Raw genomic sequence first — 13,881 nt, forward strand, 5'->3', positions numbered from 1 at the left:
GTGAAATTAAATCGTATCAAATATCAAATTAATACAGGAATATTATTGGCAATTGAACTCTCAATCAACTCTAAAGAGTATACCATTATTAATATATACGGACCTAATACAGACGATATAAAAGTTTTTTAAAGTCTGCAAGAATTTATACACAATAACTCTGACAAACGCATAATAATAGGTGGCGATTTTAACACCACTATTGATGCTAGATTAGATAAGAAGAACGGCAACCAAAATAGACATACTCGATGTCGGACTTTTATTAAAGGTATGAACGAAACTTATAATTTAATTGATATAAGACGTATAAAACACCCCGACAAAAAACAATTTACATGGCAGTCAAACTTAAAACCAAGTATACATTGTCGATTAGATTATTTTTTGATATCGGATTCCATTCAAAATCTTGTTACTGATTGTCGTATACGCACAAGTTTAGGAACTGATCATGCATTTGTTAGATTACGACTTTGTACAATTGAAAACAAACGTGGACCAGGATATTTTAAATTTAACAATAGCTTACTGTTCATGCCTCACAATAAAGAAATAATTGAAAATACAATTACAGATACTTTGAATACAAATGAAGACGCAAACCCAGTAACTTTATGGGACATATTAAAAGGAAATATTAGAAACGCTACGATAACATATTCATCAAAACTGAAAAAAACTACAAATGCAAAAGAAAAAGAAATAATTGGAAACATCGCAAAACTCGAATTCAAACTGGAATTACAAAATATAAAAGTTGATGAAACAACTGAACAAATATTGTCCTTAAAATCTGAGCTTAACGAGATTATATCAAAACGTGTCAATGGTTCAATTCTTAGATCAAAAGCGGATCATACAGAAAACAATGAAAAAAAATACAGAATACTTTTCAAACCCCGAAAAGAGAATAGCAGAAATAAAAACAATGCATAAACTTAACAATAATAATAAAGTAACAACATGTCAAAAGGAAATAGTTAATGAACAATATAAATTCTATTCTAATCTATACAAGAAAAATACCCTTATTCGACATGATTTATCTTTATTAGACTACTCAACAACCAAATTAAACAACGAACAAATGTTATCATGTGAAGGCCTTTTAACAGAACATGAATGTTTCAAAGCACTTAACGAAATGAAAAACAACAGAAGTCCAGGATCAGACGGATTTTCAGTTGAGTTTAATAAAACATTATGTAACAACTTAAAACACAATTTGACTGATAAACCTTTAACTACTTTCTAAATAATGCATTTATGGAAAATATTAATCACTGACAACAAGATTTTAACCATGTATTTAATAGCAGAAAGCGCAACAAATATGTGAATGCTAAAATATTTAATGTAATATACTATCATCTCATGAGGTAGATATAGCATGTTTTATGCACATTTCTTTCAAATTAAACTCGGTATCCTTAAATTTAAAACAATTGCATTAATTGTGGTAAATCTTATTTGGGAGTAAAAGTGCATCTTATTACATTACATTTGCATTATTTTATTGGTTTGCAACGTTTTCATTGACAAGTTAATATTAACTGAAACGCTTAGTAAATTCAAATAGATTAGTGAGGAAGGACGTTCATTAGTTGTTTGCTATTTTATCTTCCTGATCAATCCTATATTTTGATAGTGTATATATGACCTTTAATTAATTGTAATTGTTTCTATTTACAAAGAAAATAGCGATGAACATCGATGGAAAGACGACGAAATCAAGATGTACCATGGTTAAAATGCAAATTGCCTTTGATTATTTCATTACAAAATATACACGCATTATAGAACCAAACACGCCATTTATATTGAAAATATTATTATGAAAATGTGTATAAAGAATAATCAAGACAAAACATTGAAAACTATGGCATTAAAGTCTGTTAAATACGAGTATTGATAAATATGACATCAAAATCTGTTAATTGCGAGTATTGGGGATCCCTTATCATAAAAATACTAGGGTTTTAAATATGAGTTTATTATTATTTGTTTTATGTTTTACTTTGGACTACTGTACTTGTTGCTGTTGTTTTTCATACTGTTATGAATAGATATGGCATAGTACGAAGATTTATTAATGTGACACTCTTATTCAAAATCAATACATACACATGTAAAACAAACATTAGTTTTGAGTGATACATCCTCAACTACTCACTCAATAATGCATTTATGGAAAATATTAATTACTATTAACAAAATTATAACTGTGTTTTTAATAGCTGAAAGCGCAAAAATATTAAATGAATGGTGAATGCTAAAAGATTTACTGCGATTTACTATCGTCTCATAAGGTAGCAATACTGTGTTTTCTGCACATTTCTTTTAAATTTAACTCGGTATCCTTCATAAGAACCATTGTTTTCGACATTTTTTTCATCCTTTTTGGTATATTAAAATAGTTTTTTTAAATGTGTTAAATCTTATTTTGGAGTAATAGTGCATCTTTAATATAACACCAAAAGCAGTTAAATACGAGAATTGATGAACATGACATCAGCGTCTGTTAAATCAGAGAATACGGAAACTAAAAACACGTGTACAACGTATTTTATTTGTTAACTAATCAAGTATATAAATAGGTTTAATTAATTTATTTTCAAATTAAAGTTATAACTTTTGCTCCCAGCACATAAACATTGAAATACCCGTAAATTTACAATTAACGAACAAATTCAATGAAGACCAAAACTAAGTATACGCGAAAAGGGTATGCTGATTGTTAGGATTGTTAGGTAAAGTCTCAATGGAGATATGCGATTCGCTGGTACTAATCGCATATCTCCATTTCCTATAGAAGAGTGGATCCATTCTTTATACCCCCATTGAAAGAATAGGACGTTTTATAGTTTCACTTGCAGGCAAGCTCGGTGTCCAGTATGTTGTCCAATCATTAACTTTAAGAGTTTTTGTCAGAATGTGTACTTGTATTATCCTCGAAAAAGTTCGATAACCAATCATATAGCTCTAGTCAGTCGAGAGTTATCACCCTTTAATTATAGAAATTACATAACATCTGTATTGCCCAATCAATAGTTTAAAAACCTTCGTCCTATTATTACCAGTCTGTATGGACATAATATCTTGAACAATTATATTAATCAGACATACTGCTCGAGTAAATTGAGAGTTATCGCACTGTAGTACAGAGTTGAGTTTAATACTGTTTTAGCCAATTAAATGGTCATTCCTCTGGAGTGACTGAGGCGATATGACTGATTATCAAACATAAGCGAGACATTCTGCCCATACACATACTACCAAATTTGGTCAGAATGTGTATGGGCAGAATGTCACGCTTAAGTTTCACAACCAATTATATCGTGTCAATGTTCGTAGAAAATACAAAAAGTACAGTGTCCGATCTTTAACTTTAACTTAGGCTAACTGTTAACCACTTCTCTTTTTGATTGTAAATAAACAATCCTTTTTTCATTTCCTGGTTTGTTTGTGCGATATTGATAGCAATGTTCTTTATGTTTTTGCCAGTAAAAATGGTGACGTGAGATGATAAACATAATATGAGGACAATGTTTGTAACGTTTATTACTCATCCAAGTTTTATTAGAACCGAGAAACATAGCTGTGACATTCTAGGGACAGCTTTTGTTTATTTAGAAAATACTAAATTATTCTGTATGTTGATAACAGTTTTGATTCAACGTATTTGCACCATACATGATGTGCTAAAAGGGATTGAACTATTATTAATCGGTCCTCTCGTCGAATTGTTCTTGTTTTTGTTTTATAAAATTTCCTTTATCTATTGAATCAACCCGACGTTTTACAACAAGTGTATGGGATATATTAATAATATATAAATATGGGAAATATAAGCAACATTTTTAACCTATATACACGTATAGATGTGCTCTAGTCAATTTGTTTAGTTCTTTTACAACATAAGTTTCAAGTAAGTTTAAAGGGATATTCCCGCCATGGACGGAGTTCATTATTTTTTTTTATTCAGGAATGAACAAAAAATAATATTTTGAATTAAGTCTCACTTCTGAACTAACTGGTTACAAAAAACACTATGTCTGTGAAGATAATAACTGTGTATTTGGGTAGATGTAATATATAAACTAATTTTAATGAATATTGTTCCACATAATGGCGCTAATTGCCAATTTGGAGAAATTGAAGATTTCTTCCTTTTCTTCATCTGTCCATTATACCATGCCCAAATATTTCAACCAGTTATCTGTTATAAGGCCGCTGTCTTTGCGTGAAGAAAGAAGCCAAGTATCAGTGGGGCACATTAATATTCAACTAAGATAAACACAACAGCTGGACATTAGGCATACAAACTATACTAATGGCGACTTATACCTTAGTTTATCCTTCCTGCATCCTTCCGTGTATATAACGCAATGCAGTTTTAGTAATAACTCCTTAAGTGGTCAAAAGGTTACTCAAAAACGACCATTAAGATAAGATTATTAAAAGCTGTAGCATCAGAAATGTCCACATATAAAAATGTTCAACTTTGGGAAAAATAAAATAAAATGGGTTCAATATTTTTTCAAATGCCTAAGGCTATGTTCCGAATAACGACTTTTGATATACGTAAAGGAGTCAGACAAGGCTGTCCTCTTATTCCAATTTTATTCATTTGTTGGATCGAGCTGTTGTCTATTGAAATCAATAAAAATGAGAATATCAAAGGTATTAAGGTAAACAATATTGACCAATAGCAAACACACGGACGATGCTAGTTTTATTTCTGATGGATAATAAATATTTCGACACGCTTAGTATAACTAAAGATAGTTAAGGCAATATATGAGGTTTAACTTCAAACAAATCAGTGTACAATTTTACGGCAAGGATCATTGAAAGATAACCATATAAGATTATGTGACCGCAATTACAATGCAACATAAACCAAGCGCAACACTAGGATATATACGGAGGAACAATGCAAAATAAAATAAATTTTAAAGATAAAATGCTGGAATTTGAAGCCTGTATGGAAAAGTTGAACAAAAATGGAATGTTTTGCTTTTAGGAAAATGAACAGTTTTGAAAACGTTTGCAATTCCAAAAATATTGTACCCATGAACAGTCCTAGAAACCACACAGATGCAATTTTAAATGATATTTAAACAAAAATATTAAAATAGATATGTGACAATAACCCGGATAAAGTTTTGTAAAATCAATGAAGGTTTTAAATATGCCAGACAAATTTAATTCGAATGTGAAATAAAATCCTGCTGGGTTAAATGACCTTTGTTCCAAAAGGTCATTTAAAATGGGGGAAAATTGTATGAAAGTATGATGGATAAATTTGGAATAGACTTCATTTTCAAATTTTATCTAGACCCAAGTAGCATTGATAGTCTTAAAATAACGTGTGTGTTTTTTTATAAAAATTGGTACAGCAAAGGTATACAATAAATAGAGTATCCGTATAACAAAAAACTGTTTTACGATTTTAAAGACTGACACAAACTATATGAAACTAACCATTATGGTAATGTGAACTAACCTATGCAAGCTAGATTATCAAAAACTCGTTTTTAACCAGTAACCAGAGCAAAACGAGAACGAACATATGTTTTGGGACTGCCACACGACCGAAATATTTTGGAACAAAATAACACCTATCTAACAAGCATAGTTAAGATTAATACCTCGACACTCTACAGCGACGTCAAACTTTGTAAGTTTAATTCATTTAACGGGAAACATGATTATGAAATACAATTTGTAATACTTCTTGCAAAATACTTTATCTTCGTCTCAAAGTAAAAACGCCTGTCTTTAAGGTTTTTGTTCCATAGTTTTCAAAGATACTACAAACAGAAAAACCAACAGCTATCGCCAAAAACAGTTTGTATACATTTCATGATAGATGGACTATAGCGCTTAACAAGCTTATTTGTGATTAGTGCAAATGCTGTTAGTTTTGTTTTAACTTTAGGTCATATACTACAATGCAAGTAAACACCAATTCAAGAATATAAGTTTCATCCACATTGGCTTCCACTACCGTCTAACATTTTTAGTCCCTTTTCGAAAAAAAACACCCCAAAAAGGAACACCAAATACGTTCGCACGATTTATTTTGTTACATGACTTTTGCATACATTATCAATATATGTATGATCAACATGTATATTTGAAAAAGTAAATTTTCGGTATACATACATCAATGCAATCTGTCTTGTCTAAGTCAACAATAAGAAATGGATCAGTGGTTTTACTGTTCCTGTACGATACTCCACTAACTGGGTTATCTGTGATATAACGTTTTTTTCAGCAAACTCCAAAAGAGTCTTAAATTGTAATACTCAGCTTCATCTAACTTATTATAGAATTGTTATTTTAGATTGAATATTACTCCTCTTTGACTGATAATAAAATTGCGCTTTGCTTGCTTATTGTCCGTTTACTAGAAAAGTCCGAGCCCGGTAACGCCCAGTTGATATCCACTTTTGCATGGCATCGTTTTTAATGTTAAGTGCAATGCTTGTGTAAGGCATTCTTTACAAGAAGGTTTCGCTACGAAACGTACACAATACAATTGACAATGTACGTAAACAGTAAATCAAAACTATTTTGAGAACACTCACATTGATATATCTCCAGTTGAGTCTCTCATCCTAATATTGTCAATCATGTAGCGATGAACACATGTGTAAAATTTTGTTTGGATACGTTGTATTCGTTTTTCTGACGAGATGCTTTGTTGCACAAGTCAAAATAAACGTTTGTTCTGTTCATTACTTCAAAGGTAATTTGTGTACCTCATGTTTCCAAGCAGTATTGTATACTACGGTTACAGTTCCATTTGACCAGTTTGTAATAAAATGAAATATAATTGTGTAAAAATTTATTTTGGGCAGGAAAACGATTTATTTTTTAGTATTTGTTTTCGTCTTTTATAAATGATTTAACAATGTATTCATTTTCAAATATATGACTACCAAATCGCGTTTATGTTACTAACAATTAGCACCCGGATTATTTATATTATTTCCCCCCCCCCAGGCATTTCGGATTAACAAAAACCGTTTCCCTCACCTTGATATTTTTGTTCGTGCAAGTGTATAACTTTCAGCGGAGAACCGGTTATAACAGAACAAAAAACAACATCGTTCAGGTTTAAAGTATCACTGCCATGGAAACAATACATATGGTTCCCCATTGGGTGACATCCAATTTCTGCCTTTTTGAGTTGTCGGTTACTTTGAATTTAAAGGCATCATGGCGTGGAAAAGTAACAATAACATTTCTGTTTACAAAATAATTTTATTAATGTGCAAGAAAAGAAGTTAAATACTACCTTTAACAAACACAAAATACTCCGATTGTACTTTTGCAATTCGTCTGTATTCTTTGTAGAACATCGACTACAAATTAACGATTTGACATCGAAAAAACATATGTAGCTTCCGCGGGACAATACAATGCAATGCATACTTAAACTAAAGACATCTGAAATTAAGATGACTGTGTCTATTTTGAGTGCAAATGTTATTGTACAGATAAATGGAAGACACATTACTAACTTGCATAACACACTCTACACACATACACACTTGATCATTATATAAAAACGCATGGAAGACAGTAACTACGCAATTGTTGATTTAATCTTGAGAAATATCGTCTTCGGAGTCGACTTGCTCCATGGTGAGTTCGTACTTCTTCTCCAGACCGTTGATACCACAGTCAATGATTTTGACAGTCTTCTTGGGCACGGCGTTACTTTTGTCAGTGGGAACCTCACCGATTGTTCTCACAACATCCTAAAATATCACAACATAGATGACATGAGTAGAACTGAGATGTGTATCATATTCTTTACAAAAATACCTGCGTCAACGGTCAATTACTTTATTGATCCTGTAATGCCAGCTATGTTTACTCGAACTCATCATTATAAGCTTACATTGGTTTAATTTAATAATTTTCCTTAAATAATCTGCTTACATTAACATACCCCTGTATTGTTTATCGAGGAAAACTACGTTTATTTAACAGTTGTGCATGCAAAAACTTATCTGTAAATGAAGTCCTTAATCACAAGCGGAAAAAAACAGTTGTATAACTGGTATAAAAAAACTTACTATAAAAGTAATGCTATTTGTAGCTTATTCTTTTGAAATTTTGAAAATGCATTTTATTGGTCTAACAAAGATTAACTATTAGCATTTTCGGTCTCATTACTAAACTGTTAGTTTTTGCAAATGAACGCGTGTCGAGTTTTATCAGAATGATGTTGATGCTTGTGACATATTGATTGGCAAACTTTATTTTAAATGCCAAAGATAATGGAACAATGAAAATGCTTGATAAAAGTGCACAGTTAATCTATTCTACACACCATTCCCTTGATGACCTTGCCGAAGACCACGTGTTTGTCGTCCAGCCAGCGGGACTTGTTGAGCAGGATGAAGAACTGTGAGCCGTTTGTGTCCTTTCCGTGATTGGCCATGGAGACCATGCCGGGGGCACGGTGGCTCAGGTAGAAGTTCTCGTCCACAAACTTGTCACCGTAGATGCTTCTGCCTGCAGTAAGAGTATGGGTAGAAACATATGAGAGGTAGACCACGATCAATAAAAGCGATAATAATATTGACACAATAAAAAAGCCATTAATTTCGTTATCATTTTACGAAAAATGTTCTACTCAGGAACCTATTTTATAGTAGAGAACTATTCATTATATAGACAAGTTTTAATTCATATTTGCACTCTCGGATTTCGTCAATATTTTGATAAAGTCTTCAATAGTGCCCACTCACGAATGGTATTGTCAAAATCATTTATGGGCCGCTAAACATACAGTGTCTGCCACAAATTTAAATGATGATATTGGTGAAAGACATAAAAAAAGCAAACATAATCATAATACTTACATATGTACAAAATAAGTAAATATAAAAATGCATTTTATTTCTGTCACATTCTACTTCTAGAAATGAAATGAACAAAACGTATACTCCATAGACAGGTAAAACCTTGTTGTTTGTAAATCGAACATCAGTAATTTTAAAACAGAAGCATTTTGATTAACGAATGACTATTTCTTAATAATAAATGAATAATGAAGATCAAAGTCATTTGAGAGAGATAAGCATACATACATTATGAAACCTATTTGGTATTTGTATAATGACTGCCGTCTTAAAAAACGACTGCCGTCTTGAAAAAACTCCAAAGTAAATCAAAGAATACAAATAAAATCAGGAACGTAGAGTATGTTTATATGAATAATCCCGACACCAGCCATGCCAAAGGTAATTACACACTAAACATTATACTGTTGTCTTTCTCTCTTCTACATGTACTTCTATATATTTACTAGACTAGTTCGCATCACCATCACTATGTTAGATCAGTCGCTTACCGCCCGTGCCGTCACCAACTGTGACGTCACCCATTTGAATGAGGAAGTCGGGCACCACGCGGTGAATCTTCGTGTTTTTGAACCAAAGGCTTGTCTAGAAAAAAGTTGTGTTTATGACATATAAGACTGCGTTGACAACAGATAACTTTAGAATAATAGATGATCATGTTTATATTTTGAATACATGGGGTTTATAACAAACAGTGTTGTATTTTGCAAACGAAGTGGGTTTGGACACACAGGTACATGGATTTGACATGGATTGGACAAAGGGTGTGTTGGTTGCTGAGTGGCATCGGGGGTCACGTGACCTACCGCCTGTTCCGTCTCCTATTGTGACGTCACCCATTTGTATGATGAAATCTGGCACAATGCGATGGATTTTTGTATTTTTGTAATGGAGGTTCTCCTGTTGAAATCAAGTTCATTTATAAATAAGCTAATTTTATTGAAGAATATAATCAGCAAATTATTACTAATTAATGGGCGGTATTAGCACAACATTTTAATGTAGCCTGTAGCCGTGTTCTCTCTGCAATAATCATCCATTGTCTTGACAATTTTGCGCAGGAATGGCAATAACAATATATTAGCAATTCAACAACAACATCATATCAGTCAGGTCATTAGTTTTCGTTCGATTATTTTTTAAGATGAACTGTAGATCAACGGCGTTTAAATCAACAATTAAACAGAATGGATCTGAAACGTTCATCATAAAACATACAAGTGTGAAAACGCCATGTATGAAAATGCGTAGTAACTATAAATCATTACCCCTTTGGCCTTTACCTAACAAGAGTAAAAACATATCAAATTACTGCACGTGAAGATAATTAAAAAAAATGTTAAGCAGTTTATTTGAACTTGATTTCTTGATCGGTTATATTTATTTTTTCTAAAAGTTCTCTTGTCACTAAACAATGGATTACAATCTGATTCAGTTTGAGTCCGATGTCCCTACTCAGAGGCAACTCTATTTTCATAGTACTTATATAGATATTTGATATGTGTTTACAATAACTAGTTAAGTCCCATCTGCTCAAAATTATCGATTTCCTAATCACCACATCCCCATAAATTACTCATATTTAACGTGGCACTACGTTGCCAAGTCGCCATTAACCCCAATCAATGGACCAGTAGGCTGAGCCCACCAGCTGTTGCAACTATCGACTGGGCTCTAAACAATGGGGCTGTTTACAAGCCATTGATTCCGTGTACGTAGGTAATCCCCGACAATTATTGTTAGTTCGTTTTACATTAAAATATAAGAGGTAACAGATATCTTGATTGATTAAAGCTGCACTCTCACAGATTGAACGTTTTGACAACTTTTTTATTGTTTGTCTTGGAACGAGCCAATTTTTGCAAAAAATCCATGGAAACCAGTGATATATGACTGCTGACAAAAAATAGATCGCATTTTTTTATATTTAAGATCAAGAATTAATGTTTAATGCATTTTTCTTAAACCGTTAGTAACGGTTTAAGCCACAAAACATTAACTTTCGAACGGAAAGTGATCTGCGATCTGATCTTTTGTCAGCCATCTTTTATCATTGGTTTGCAGATATTTACGCAAAATTTGCTCTTTCCAAGACAAAAAATAAAAACGGCTAATCTGTGAAAGTGCAGCTTTAAGAAAAAAATCATCGGTAAACTTTGAGGTCTGGCATACAATTTTGATATCATTTTAAACCATTTAGTGCGTCAGTCAAATATATCTATGGTATATAACTAAACAACAAATGGAGCAAACCTGAATGAAAAACCGTAATAACTTTCTCATTTGTTTAAAATGTAAATCTGAATGTAAAATCAATGTGATCAGTCGATTACTTTTCCACGGTAAACACGATGCAACATGTGAAGGTTACCTCACTCGTCTATATCTAATGTGTAGATCGATTGAAGTTTGAATATATAACAAATACAACTATAACAAAAAACTCACCCTTGCTCTTTTGAATCCCTTAGCTATGGCTGCAAAGTTCATGGCAGTCATTGGGCAGGTCTCTCCGAACAGAGCAATGACAAAGCGGCCCCTGTAGTCCTCCCCGGGGCCGTCCATGTCCTTAATCTCGACGTCAAACCACGCTTCCTCCGTCACCGTGTAGTTCCCACAGAAGCCAAGCCCTAGTAGGGCAAACACAGAGGCGACAAACAGTGCTACCATTTTGGAGTGTCACTGAAAATGAAAACGTCCGTTTTAAAGGTCATTTAATTTGTATTTGCCAATTAATAAGTATCGTAAAATTTTAACAGATCAGACGCCATTGTAGTTAATACATAACCTTCTATATAAGAAAGAGTTTCGAAAAAAAACATCATAATAAAATAAAAACTTCAAAAATAGAGAAAATCATGGAAAATATCAGAACATCTTTTGCTTTGTCAGCCAAAGTTTAGACCCTAATATGTTGGCAAACTATGTATTGAATTTTTTTTCAGAAAAGAACTTAACGCATGTTATTTTGTTTTCTTAAATTTAAAAATGAAATTAGAACACTAACAGTATAAAGAAATCTATCAATATTTATAAAATAAAAGATAATATTTTTAAAACACAAGTTTTCCCACCTTGAATATTTCTGTCCTAAACCAAATGTACAAGAGGCAGATTCCTTAGGCCGATCAGTATTTATACAAAGCCAATGTCCACGAGTGCATTTCGCGGAATTGATTGTCAACGTTACAAAAAGCGGAACCGCCCAATCAAAATGTGCGTTGCTGTTGCAACTCTTTCATAATATGCCAAAGATTATTTTGTACCGTAATCTGTTGACTTTTTGCGGTATGAAATTATTCATTTTGTTCCCCTGATTTCCTCTTGCTAATGAAGGACTAATTAAATTGTAGACGATGGATCCACCATTGAGTATTAACTACTCCAAATTCGCCTCTGCATCAAATGCGCCGTTTACGCAAGTATGCTCATAGAAAGGGAGCGGTTCCGATTCATGTTTATTTTAATGGAATGCTTAATTAGAATGTCGAATAATTGTGAATACACAAAAAATGGCCTCTAAAATACTTGGATGTTTAGTGTGAAGATGTGTTTAATGTATCGTCTTAGTTTCTGTTTGTTTGGTATTGTATGAATGTGTGGAATTGTACTTTCCTTTGTATTGCAGTTTACATGGTGAAGTGTCAACGTTGCCTTTAGGCCAGAGGGAACCCCGGGAAGAAATGGAAATGATGTATAGAAATATAATAACGCCAGTTTAACTGGGGTTTGCTGTTTGCATTAGTTTAATAAAATCAAGAAAATTCGAATCCAAGAACGCAAAGATATCTACATAGATTTGAATGTAATATTCATTCGATCTTTTGTACTAGTATTAAATGCGTGCGCTAATATACAATTTGGTTATGTATTTAATTACGATTGCAACAAAATTGTCTATATTGTCTGTAGTACATACTGACTAGAGTCGGAAATTGAGTGTGTGTTTTTTTAATAACTTAGGAAAAAATAAATAATATTGAATGCAATTTCACACAGATGGTGAGTTAGGCTACAGCAGATCTAATAGTCAGTATGTAAATATGTATAATGTATGGTTAATTTTAGAAAACCTATTTGACACTCTTGATAAACATTTTAAACACAACATCCTCGTTATGAATTAAATTGAATTTTCTATAAAAAAATTTTTTACTGGACACCTGAATTTTTTTTATTTTTATATGTCTCATATACAAATGATTTTATACCTTGTATTTGAAATTTGAATTTTTATGAACCATGTATTTTGTATATTTTTCAAGACACGATAAACACATCTGTGTGTCTGTCTGGTGAACGCGACCATTCTTATCCAGACATATGCAGTTACAGAGTTGCTCTCACGTTAACCGATAATAAAAAAATACTTTTTCAAAACGTTATCTTCATAATGTTCGTCTGCAGATTTGATGGGTTTTTTTGCTCAGAATTAACGCGTAAAGCATTGCTAATTTTAAAAACTGAAAATATATTGGTTGATTTAAAGAGTTACTGAAACTATTTACTGACCAACTAACATTTCATAATCCTTTTTGAAGGAGAATAGTTATTTATATGTTCATAGTTCGTATGCCCAATGTATAAAAAAGAGAGCATTATTTTCACCCGCTAAATCAAACATGCTATCTATAAGATGTACCTTTACAGCTTTTCGTTCCTATCCCGATACGTAGCAAAACGTATAACATGGGATACGTTGCATGGAAGGTTATTGTTGAGGTTTAGTGGTAATCTATAGGGAGTCGTGGACAAACAAAAGTGAGGCAACATATGGGCGTAGAGAAACAACGTTGTTTAATGACACCGCCAGCAAGCTGTTCTCCAGGGTTAGTGATATGTCAAAATGTACACGTGTAAAAGCAATTAATCCTTACATGGACAATTGTCATCAAATAAATGTCTATTTCATTCAACGTTGTATTTACTCACAGACTCCACGTTGCGTGATATTGTGATGCATCTGAGATAGCATATATACAATATCATG

General features: G+C 32.5%; 1 protein-coding gene across 1 annotated transcript; it reads right to left on the reverse strand.

Moving 5' to 3' along the window:
• Window positions 1-7,258: 7,258 nt before the first annotated feature.
• Window positions 7,259-12,052, reverse strand: LOC128228943 (uncharacterized). The gene is made up of 5 exons (XM_052940505.1): window positions 11,966-12,052; window positions 11,340-11,573; window positions 9,383-9,476; window positions 8,357-8,541; window positions 7,259-7,778 (listed from the first exon to the last, which is right to left on the reverse strand). The coding sequence occupies exons 2-5, from the start codon at window positions 11,559-11,561 to the stop codon at window positions 7,620-7,622; spliced, it is 660 nt and encodes a 219-aa protein (XP_052796465.1). The 5' UTR covers window positions 11,562-11,573; window positions 11,966-12,052; the 3' UTR covers window positions 7,259-7,619.
• Between the last annotated feature and the right edge of the window lie 1,829 nt (window positions 12,053-13,881).

Source organism: Mya arenaria, chromosome 3 (genome assembly GCF_026914265.1).
Source record: "Mya arenaria isolate MELC-2E11 chromosome 3, ASM2691426v1".
Lineage (NCBI taxonomy): Eukaryota > Metazoa > Mollusca > Bivalvia > Myida > Myidae > Mya > Mya arenaria.